An 11,647-nucleotide genomic window follows, 5' to 3' on the forward strand; every position below is an offset into this window, starting at 1 on the left:
TAGCATGATGATGGGTACTACTGATTACTAACAAGCATGATGATGGTTACTACTGATTATTAACTACTATGATGATGGGTACTACTGATTATTAACTACTATGATGATGGGTACTACTGATTACTAACAAGCATGATGATGGGTACTACTGATTACTAACTAGCATGATGATGGGTACTACTGATTACTAACAAGCATGATGATGGGTACTACTGATTACTAACTAGCATGATGATGGGTACTACTGATTACTAACTAGCATGACGATGGGTACTACTGATTACTAACAAGCATGATGATGGGTACTACTGATTACTAACTACTATGATGATGGGTACTACTGATTACTAACTAGCATGACGATGGGTACTACTGATTACTAACAAGCATGATGATGGGTACTACTGATTACTAACTACTATGATGATGGGTACTGCTGATTACTAACAAGCATGATGATGGGTACTACTGATTACTAACAACCATGATGATGGGTACTACTGATTACTAACTACTATGATGATGGGTACTACTGATTACTAACTACTATGATGATTGGTACTACTGATTACTAACTAGCATGATGATGGGTACTACTGATTACTAACTACTATGACGATGGGTACTACTGATTACTAACTACTATGACGATGGGTACTACTGATTACTAACTAGCATGATGATGGGTACTACTGATTACTAACTAGCATGATGATGGGTACTACTGATTACTAACTAGCATGATGATGCTTGAAGCCCCAGCACCACAGAGTGAGCAAGTAAGCTACAGAGAGAGACAGGAAGACAGGAAGGAAAGAGTGGAGAAGAGCTAAGAATGTGCTTGACTTTGAGGAAAAAGACCTTTCTGGTGGTGCCCTGAAATTTTTTATTTATTTATTTATTTTTGAGACACAGCTTCTCTGTGAAACAGTCCTTGTAGCGTCTGTACTATGGGATGGTGAGCGAGCTGGGAATTAAGCTGGAGACTTAACACACGCACACACAGACACGGGGACATGGGTCATCCTTGATACAAGAGTGCCATGTTTACTGTGCTCAGGGGAAGCTTATATAGGGATCCTTAACTGATAACCATGCCTCAGCTCTTGGAATCTTTCAGCTGTAGGCCTCATCAGAACCCACTCCCCTGCCATCAAGGTCTTGTGCTCAAAGCACCTGCAAGCAGAGGTGTTTTGCTCAGTTCACTCCAGCAGGCAAAGGGTCTGAGACAAGCAAAGAAAGTCAAGGGGCCAGGGATCTGCAGCTCCCAACAAGTTCTGGCTATCCTAGAACTCACAGAGATCCACCTGCCTCGGCCTCTTAGTGCTGGGATTAAAGGCATGTGCCACCACCACCTGGCTTGTTTGGCTATTTATTTAAATCAACCTGACATTAAGTCAGCCGGGCGATGGTGGCGCACGCCTTTAATCCCAGCACTCGGGAGGCAGAGGTGGGCGGATCTCTGTGAGTTCGAGACCAGCCTGGTCTAGAGAGCTAGTTCCAGGACAGGCTCCAAAGCCACAGAGAAACCCTGTCTCGAAAAACCAAAAAAAAAAAAAAAAAAAAAAAAAAAAAAAAAAAAAGTTAGTCATCTGAGAATTGGAACCTCCATTGATGGGCAATGCTATAGGATAAGACTATGAGCATTTTCTTGATCATTGATTAATGAGGGAGACCCCAGCCCACTATGGGCAGTGCCACCCCCATGGGCAAGTGGTTCTGGGATGTATAAGAAAGCAGCTTTGCAAGCCATTTAAATCAAGCCAGTAAGCAGCATTCCTCCTCAGTCTCTGCCTCATCTCCTGCCTCCAGGCTCCTGCCTTGGCTTCCTTAGATGATGGACTGTATAATCTGTAGCCAAATAAACCCTTTCCTCTCCTAGTTGATTTTGGTCATACATGGTCTTTATCACAGCAACAAAAGGTAAACTAGGGCAGGTGGTGTACTGGGTTCATCTGCTTTATATATAAAGAAATGAATACCCAGTGCCTAACACAAGGCTGTGAAATGGTAATGTCTGGAGCTGGAGTGACACCTACGTATAGCACACAAGAGCAGGCCCTGGCTAGTGTCGAGGTGCAACTGGCAGATTCAGCAGAACAACAATGGACAAATGCAAACAGTACGAGGCTGGGGTGGGGGTTAGGGTCACTATGTATTGATGCTGTTACTTCCAAGGATTTTTTTTTTTTTTTTTTGGTTTTCAAGACAGAGTTTCTCTGTGTAGCTTTGGAGCCTGTTCTGGAACTAACTCACTCACTCTGTAGACCAGGCTGGTCTCGAACTCACAGAGAATCACCTGTCTCTGTCTTCCAAGTGCTGGGATTAAAGGCATGCGCACCAACACTGGCACTTTGAAGAATTTCTGAGTACTCTTTCTTTCTTTCCTTTTTTTTTTTCTTTTTGGTTTTTTGAGACAAGGTCTTTCTGTGTTGCCCTAGCTGTTCTGGAACTGACTATGTAGACCAGGAGAATACTATAGATAATATGGCATGAGGCAGGGGACAAGGCAGCTGATGGCTGCTATGACCCTTCACAAGACATCTCATTGAACTCATCATGTGTTAAGAGGAGAAAGCAGGGTATGGCTGCTTGTCACCCTAGGAGATGCTTTCAAAAGCTCCAGGCTATTGGACACAGAGTAAGTTTGAGGCCAGTTTGAGGTACAGATGGAGTCTGTCAGGAAAGGAAAGGAATAAATGAGGGCACTGAAAGGACCAGAGCTGGCACAGGGCACAGCAAGATGAAGTTCTCAGCACAAAGATTTATTTGCTCCAGAGAGACAAAGACAAGGGAGAGGGGAGGAAAGGGACAAAGAAGGGAAGAAGGGATATTTGTCCCAGAGGGACAAAGGACTGCCTCTGGATAGAGGAGACAGACCCACAGGCAAATGGGAGTTTATAAAAGGAAAAGGAAACAGTGTTAGGATGAGTTTGTTTGTTCTGATTGGGCATGTTAATTAGGGTAGCCAAAGGGGGCCTTTTTTGAGGGGTGAGGTTTCAAGACAGGATTTCTCTGAGTAGTACTGGCTGTCCTGTAACTCAGTCTTGGAGATCTGCCTGTCTCTGCCTCCTGAGTGCTGGGATAAAAGGCATGCACCACTGCTGCCTGACCAAAGCGGGGCTTTCCATTGCTGGACTTCAATACTTTGGTAGCTGGACCCTAGTGATCTGCCTTAGGAATGAGTCTGGCATAAGAAAGTGTCCAAACATGGGACTAGACCTTGGTGCCTAGTTTTAGAGATATAGTCTAAAGTTCACAAGGGAGAGGGAAGGAGAAAGGGCAAGGCCTGCCAGTGCCATGTTTGCGGTGCTCGGGCCTGCTAGGGCCTGCTAGAGCCCTCAGGCATGGCTGAAGTGCTAATACGAACAACTCACAGAGTAATCTTCTGACTTTCAGCTACTTCCAAGTACAAATAAGCTTCATGAAAGATACATTTTCTAAGTTTTTCTCTGCTTTTGTTTATGAGAATGGAAACTGGAGCAAAAGTTTTCTCCATGACCTTCCTTTCTGATTAAAACACTGAAGGCCAAGTGTTAACAGATTAAAAACATGGGTAACAGCCGGGAGGTGATGACGCACGCCTTTAATCCCAGCACTTGGGAGGCAGAGGTAGGCGGATCTCTGTGAGTTCGAGACCAGCCTGGTCTACAAGAGCTAGTTCCAGGACAGGCTCCAAAACCACAGAGAAACCCTGTCTCGAAAAACCAAAAAAAACAAAAAAACAAAAAACAAAAAACAAAAAAAGACATGCGTAACAGAGAAAGAAGAAATCTTTGCTTTATTCTGGCATCTTTTCTGCATGTTTGACCTATCTTGAAATAAAGGCACCAGGAAGTTCTCTTTCTTGGTTTTTGAAACAAGGTTTCTTTGTGTAGCAGCTCTGACAGTCCTGGAACCCACTCTGTTGACTAGGATGGCTTCTAACTTAGAGAGATGGGCCTGCCTCTGCCTCCTGAGTGCTTAGGCGTGAGGCACCATCGCCGTGCTCGGCTTTCTTTCTTGCTTTACTTACTCACACATATATTCTGTGGCATGAGCACACATGGATCATGCTTGGTTGTATGGCTAGAGTGCTCCTGGCTGTGGCTCTAAAATGCAAACCACTTGTACAGCTAGACCAAATGAGTCAAGGGGACACCAACCTCCCGGCCCTCCAGCGGCTTAGGTCCAACACAGCTGTGTAGAGCACATCCACCAGACCCAGGGTCTTCTCAGGATCCAGACTTCTCTGCAGCAGGGACATTGTTGCAGGGTCTTCCTTCAGGCACCTAGGCACAAACCAGGTCACATTAGTCTTGGCTATACTTCTCTGTACAGGTGTTCAGAGAATGCATTATGGAAAAGTCTACAACTTACACACTTTTAGCATAAAAAACCAAAAAACCAAAACAAAAAAATAAAAACAGAGTACCAGGTATGGTAGTGCATGTCTTTTAGTCCCAGCAGGCAGATGTCTGTATACATAGAGACTTCAACAGAGGGAAACTTGTTCCCCCAACCCCCAAGAAAACACCCAACCTAGGGAGAATGGAAACAGGAAGTCTGACACCAGAAAACACTGGCACCATGGGTCTCTCAATGGGAGCATGCTCCAGCAGAGAGCATGCTCAGACAAGACATGACACACATAGGGCGCATGGCTGTAGAAGAGCATGTTTAAAGAAAGCTAGACTTTCCACTGTAAGAGGGAAATACTGTCAAATGTTTTCTAAGGCATCTAGTACACATCTAACTAAAGAAAATCTGAGCTGAATCTTCTTTACTTTACTCTCAGATTGTGAACATTAGCCTAAAAACTAGGTATCATTTAATAAATTTCTTATAAAACCTATTTCCCATTTCATGTATTTTTTTTTTTTTTTTTTTTTTTTGGTTTTTCGAGACAGGGTTTCTCTGTGGTTTTGGAGCCTGTCCTGGAACTAGCCCTTTAGACCATGCTGGTCTCAAACTCACAGAGATCCACCTGCCTCTGCCTCCCAAGTGCTGGGATTAAAGGCGTGCGCCACCACCGCCCGGCTCATGTATTTTCTTGAATAAGAGTGAAAGTAGATGCATGCAGCTGAGACCATCCGCACACGTTTGCGCTCTGAACTCTGATAATTTCCAGAATGACAAGGATGCTAGAAGTGTCATTTGTTCTAGTTTGGTTCCTGACACAGTGCTTTATTTTGCTTTATTTTTTAGTTTTGGTTATCAAGACTGGAACTGTGTATCCCTGGCATCCTGGAACTCACTCTGTAGACCAGGCTGGCCTCAAACTCAGGGATCCACTTGCCTCTGTCTCCCGAGTGCTGCCCAGTGACATAGAGCTTTTAAATCACTTGGAACTTCCTAGGTGATGTGGGTGTTTTGGTAGTGTTGGGATGGAGCAAAGAGGAGCACAGATGCTGCACACATATCCGTAACTCAGATGGAATATCAGCTCCAAATTGCATTTCATTCTACCGAGTTTCTCCGCTGATGGACTCCTGGGTCCATCCGGATGGGGGCTGATCACTAGAAAGACCAGAGCACCATGGGAAGCTTGGGAAGACCTTCAGCGCCACTTTCCCAGCCTATGACGGCAGTGGGAGGTGCTCCAGAGAAAGTTATAATCAACTACACTTACATGATAAAATCACCAAAACTGGAGAACTTCCACTCAAGGTGCTAGGAAGGGGTCTGCTTGGAGAGGTTGGGGCTTCATGCCCTTCCCATTTAGCTTTCCATGTACCCTTCCTTTGGCTGTTCATCTATCTCTACTGAGGGATCCTTTATAATTAGCCCATACTTACATGTTTCTGAGTTCTAGGAGCCATTACAACAAATTATCAAACATGAAGAAGAGATTCTGGGAACTCCCAATTACAGCCGATTGGTTAGAAAGGACAGGTAACTCCTGGGCTTGGATATGAAACTGGAAGTAGATTTGTAGGACTGAGTCATTAGCCTACTGAGCTTTGTGTTAACCTTGGGTGGTTTGCACCAAATTCAAGTGTCTACAGAAAATCAGAGAACTGCTTGGTGTGGGAAGCCCAGTGTTTGCTACATGTTCTGTGAATGAGAGACTCCAGAGGCCTCCATGGATTTCCCTGTCTAGCAAGAAGAGGCTGATGTGATTGTTAGGTTTGTGTGTGTGTTTAATTATTTTATGTGTATGTGTTGGCTACATTTCTATGTACCGTGTGTATGCCTGATGTCCACAGGGGTCGGAGAAGATATTAGAACCCCTGGAACTAGAGTTACAGATAATTGCGAACCACCATGTGGGTGCTGGGAACTGAATCCTCAGCAAGAGCAGCCAGTGCCTTTAACTGCTGAGCTATCCCTCCAGCCTCCGCCTCCCCCAATCTCCATTTTACACTTTCGAAATAGGAGGCTGTCTTTGAATTTATAACCTTTCTACTCTTCTGAGTACTAGGATAAGAAGTGTGGGCTACAACACCTGACTTAAGATAGTTTTTGACCACATTTAGACACAACCCTCAAGTCAAGGGTTTTTATCTATCTCCAAATTACTCTCCCTCTTATTATGGCCCTCAAGGGCTTGTGACCTTGTCCTAAGGTCTTCCCTGTTCTGACTAATTTGTCACGCCTGAGGGCCTTTGCCTGGACAGCTCTCAGAACAGTCAACCACCTCTTGGAACTACTGTGTCCACTACAGTCTCTCCACAACAAGCTTCTTCTTTTTTAAAAAGGTTTATTTATTATCTATACAGTGTTCTTCCTGCATGTGTGTCTGCAGGCCAGAAGAGGGCACCAGATCTCATTACAGATGGCTGTGAGCCACCATGTGGTTGCTGTGACTAGAACTCAGGACTTTTGGAAGAGCAGCTAGTGCTCTTAACCGCTGAGCCATCCATCCCTCCAGCCCACAAGCCTCTTCTTGATTGGAGAGCTAACTGTCCAAGAAACAGGCTTTCTGCCAGTTCTTGGGCATTTTGCAGCCATTTGGAAAGGGGCAGCAGTACTCCCAACATGACTTGGCTAGGGAAGAAACTTAAGTATGGGGATGAGAACCAGTCAACAAAGAAGTCTGACGCTGGGTTCCTAGGAGAGCTTGTTTAACAGATCAAGATTTGAACACCCAGTTCCCTTAGCTGCAACAACAGCTCCAGGTCCCTCAGCCCAGGGACTACTTCTCAATGAGCCCAGGCTTGCCACTGTGGTTTTACCAACTAAGCGATTATTTGCTGCTGATAAAAAAGCAATGCTATAGTTCCTAGTTATTTATTTTTCTGAGAAATTAACAAATCAAGTTTTAGTTTATGCATTAGCCTTGAAAGCTGACCAATAAAACACCTTTAAGACTGTCCAGGAGCCCAGATGACAAATCTTTTGAGACTCATTTAAACCTACTGATATTTCAAATTGAAACCCAAGTTTCCCCAAGGCCCTGGGAGTCCTGGCTGCTGCACTTCCCTACTGCCATCTCTAACCATGTCAGTCTGCTCCCCAGACTTTTATGATGGCTGTTCCTTCTGTCTGGCTTCCCCCAAATGCTCTCAGCATGGCCTCTCATCTCCAGTTAAACATCACAGCCTCAAAGGAATGTTTTCTGACTGACCTCACTCTCTAAAATAGGCTCCTTCCTTCTCTGTGATATACATCATTCCCCGTGTCCTTCTCAAGTCATCGCTTATGTGCGCTTTTTGTTTCCTTCCCCCTTACGAAGATATTAAACTGTATTCAAGGAAGGCCCCTCTCTCTTACTCACAATCAACTTCAAGAGAAATGTCTGGTACATAGCAAGTAGTCAGTTTATATTGAAAGGAAAACAGTTTAAATATACAAAAAGTAGCTGTTTAAAATGGAAGTATGTCTTCCCCTTCCTTCACTCTCTAGATAGGGTTTCCTTCTGCATTCCAGGGTACCTGGAACTTGCTGTGGAGACTAGTCAGTCTGTCATCAAATTCATGGTAAGTCTCCTGCCTTCTTCTTGGTGCTCGGATTACAAGAATGAACCACCATGCCTGGCTACAAGTGGCTATTTTGTTGGAAGAAAAAAATGACCTAGCAAGTACATACTAAAAAGCATAGAATATATTATATGTTTACCGCTGTCCCCCTTAATAAGATTCCTTTCTTTCTGTTTGATGTGTATGGATTTTTGCCTAAATGAATGTACACGCACCACATGCATGGCACTCACACCAGTAGAAGAGGTGTAGGATTGCCTGGAACTGGGATTATGGACAGCTGCAAGTAGCTATGATGGTGTGTGCTGGGTGGTTTTCTGCGTCATCTTGACACGAGTCAGAGTCATCAGAGAAAGCAGCCTCAGCTGAGAAAATGCCTTGATGAGATGCTGCTCTTTCTCATTTAGTGACTGATGGGGGAGGGCTCAGTCCATGGTAGGCGGTGCCACCCCTGGGCTGGTGGTCCTGAGTTCTACAAGAAGGTGGGCTGAGCTAGCTATGGGAAGCAAGCCAGTAAACAGCTCCCCTCCATAGCCTCTGCATCAGCTCCTGCCTCCCGGATCTTGCCCTGTTTGAGTACGTTTGAGTTCTTATCTTGACTTCCTTCAGTGATGAACAGCAATGGTCCTCCTGCCTCTGATTCCTAAATACTGGGATTAACTTTTAAAACTCAACTTTCATACAAGATAATTGTTTCTTTTATTATTTATTATTATTTGAGGTAAGATCTTACTATATAGTCCTGGCTGGCCTGAACTTGCTATGTAGACCAGGTTGACGTCAAACTCACAGGGTCTTCCTGTCCCTGCCTCCTGAGCGCTGGGATTAAAGACGTGAGCCACTATGCCTGGCTTTTATTTATTTATTTATTTATTTATTTATTTATTTTGGTTTTTCGAGACAGGGTTTCTCTGTGGCTTTGGAGCCTGTCCTGGAACTAGCTCTGTAGACCAGGCTGGTCTCGAACTCACAGAGATCCGCCTGCCTCTGCCTCCCGAGTGCTGGGATTAAAGGCGTGCGCCACCATCGCCTGGCTTATGCCTGGCTTTATTATCTTTAATTACTAATATGTGTGTGAGTCTGTACTGGAGACTGTCAGTGTCTAAGTCAGAGGCATTAAATCCTCAGAACTAGAATTATAAATGGTTGTGAGCTACTCAAAATGGGTGCTGGGAATTGAACTCAAGTCCTCTGCAGAAAGTACGCCTAATAGCTGAGTCATTTTGCCAGCCATGTTTTTTGTTTTTTTTTTTTTTAAAGAAAGTTTTCTATTTCTTACAAGTATGTGTGTGTTCGTTCATGTGTCATGGCACTCATATTGCATGGGTTCACCCTTGCTCAGTAAGTGCTCTACCCACTGATCTAAGGTGGTCCCTGTTTCATGACAACACTTCATACACTCTGACACTGCTCACTGTATCTGCCTCCTCAACTCCCACGCTCATCATCCTAACAGTCATTCTCCTCCTGTTACATCATGTGTTGACAAGTGCGGAGAACGTAATAAAATATTTGTGTGTGAAAGAGAAAGACAGACATAGCGAGGGGTGTGCTGTTTATGTAGCTCATAATGGCTTAAATGTGGCGATCCTTCTGTCAGCCTCCTCAGTGAGAGGAAGATAGGCATGTACCATTATGGCTGGCTTAGTAAGTTCTTGACTAGTTGTCTGACAATTATTTTCCCAAGAATGAAGTAATGTGGTCTCGCTTCAGCCTTTCCAATGAATGTAGACTTGTATAGGTCCAATATCTGTAACCTGAAAACGTAAAATGCTCAAAATCCAAAACTTTTTGATGCTAGCAATGACAATACCAGTGGAAAATTCCACAGCTGATCTCAAGTGCAAAGTCGTAGTGAAAATTCAAGAGAACTGCAAATACTGTATAAACGAGTGCTGGCCAAAGGGCATCGCTGTCTGAGACACAAAAGAGCTCTGTGCTTAGATTTCACTTTCATTTTCACAGCACCTCAGCATGTCCATGTGCAAACACCTTAAAACCAAACAACAGAGAGGCAGGTGGATCTCTGGGAGTTCGAGACCAGCCTGGTCTACAAGAGCTAGTTCCAGGACAGGCTCCAAAACCACAGAGAAACCCTGTCTCGAAAAACCCAAAAAACAAAACAAAACAAAACAAAACAAACAAACAAACATAAACAAACAACAGGTGGAATCTGAAATGCTTTTGGTCTCCAGCATTTCATAGGAGATACTTGATCTTAGCTTTTAAGAGAAAAAAACAAAACCCCAAACCAAAAAAACAAACAAACAAAAAAAAACCTTATCATTTTTCATCATTACCAACAATAGACAGCAGAGGGCGCCTTTGTAGGGATTACAGCCTACAAGGCCATTTCAGGAGGAACAGGGAATTACAAAGGAGATGACCCACACCAGCCGGCAGTGTTTCGGTAGAAAATTAACTAGTTTAGTAATAGCTATTTACATTCACCTAATTATATAAACACTATGTCTGTTTTTCTCAAAATAAGAGTCCTTACAGGCAATCCTAGTTCAGGAGGTGGAGACAAGAGGATCACGGTTCAAAGTCATTCTCAGATACATGACATCCTATGTTACATAAGACCCTGTCTCAAAAAACAAAAACAAAAAACTTTTAAAATGAGATTAAATTGGAAATTTTAATTAGGAATTCAGGAATTGCAAAATCTTACAGAAAAGTGAGCTTTTTGTTTTGGGTTTTTTATTTTTTATTTTTTTTCCCCAGATTTTCGAAACAGGGTTTCCCTGTGTAACAGCCCTAGCTGTCTTACTAACTCTTGTAGATAGGGCTGGCCTCGAACTCACAAATATTCACCTACTTCTGCCTCCCAACTGCTGGTGTACGCCACCACCGCCCGGCAAAAAGTGAGCATTTTAAGTTATTGTTTCATAAAATGATATATAAATACGGGGCTGGATGATGGCTCAGTGGTTAAGAGCACTTGCTGATCTTGTAGAGGACCCAGATTCAGTTCACGGCACCCACATAGTGGCTCTAATTCCAGGCCTAGGGGATGCAACACCCTCTTCTGACCTCTGAAGGCACAAGGTATGCATGTGGTGCATATACATACATGTAGGTACTTACACATACATGAAAAATAGAAGTAAATAATTAAAAAAAAAGACCTCTATTATCAATACACCTACTTACCTACCTACCTACCTACCCTTGATTTCCACTGATTTCAGGACACTATACCAGCTTTAAATTTCTGAGCTAGAATTATAGAAAGTTGAGTTGTCTGAGTGCTAGAAGGTGAACCCGGATCCTCTGGAAAATTGGAAAGTGCTCTTAACCACCGAGCAACCTCTGCAGTGCCCCAAGTTAATTTTCTTTGTATGTGTGTGGAGGTCAGTGGACAGCTTGTAGGAGCAGTCCACTCTCTTCTTCCACCTGTGCAGGCTCTGGGGCTTAGAGCAGGTCATTGGGTTTGGTGGCATGGAGCCATCTCTCTAACCCTCTAATCAATCTTTCTTTCCTCTATTTAGTTATTATTCATTTGTTGATTTATATGAGATAGTGTCTCACATATTCTAGGCTAGTCTGAACTTGTTTTGTGGTGAAGGACAACCTTGTAGCTGAGGACAGCCCTGACCTTCTGAGTGCTGGGATTACAGGTGAGCATTCCCAAGCTCAGTTTTATGGGATGCTGGGAACCAAACTCAGGGTCACGCATTCTGGGCCAGTACTCTATGAACGAGCTATTTCCCAGCACACCAAGGCCATTCTTGTACATATTT

The 11,647-nt window shown here is 43.7% G+C and overlaps 1 protein-coding gene across 4 annotated transcripts in view; it reads right to left on the reverse strand.

The window, feature by feature from the left end:
• Positions 1–11,647, reverse strand: part of Garre1 (granule associated Rac and RHOG effector 1) — an 81,851-nt gene that overhangs the window by 11,014 nt on the left and 59,190 nt on the right. For all 4 annotated transcript variants that reach the window (XM_041653726.1, XM_041653723.1, XM_041653724.1 and 1 more), the window contains exon 10: positions 4,146–4,271. In XM_041653726.1, coding sequence (XP_041509660.1) covers positions 4,146–4,271 — 126 coding nt within the window. The remainder of the gene's footprint in view (positions 1–4,145; positions 4,272–11,647) is intronic.

Source organism: Microtus oregoni, unplaced genomic scaffold (genome assembly GCF_018167655.1).
Source record: "Microtus oregoni isolate MIOR12 unplaced genomic scaffold, Mior012 000006F_ref0000085, whole genome shotgun sequence".
NCBI classification, from domain to species: Eukaryota; Metazoa; Chordata; class Mammalia; order Rodentia; family Cricetidae; genus Microtus; species Microtus oregoni.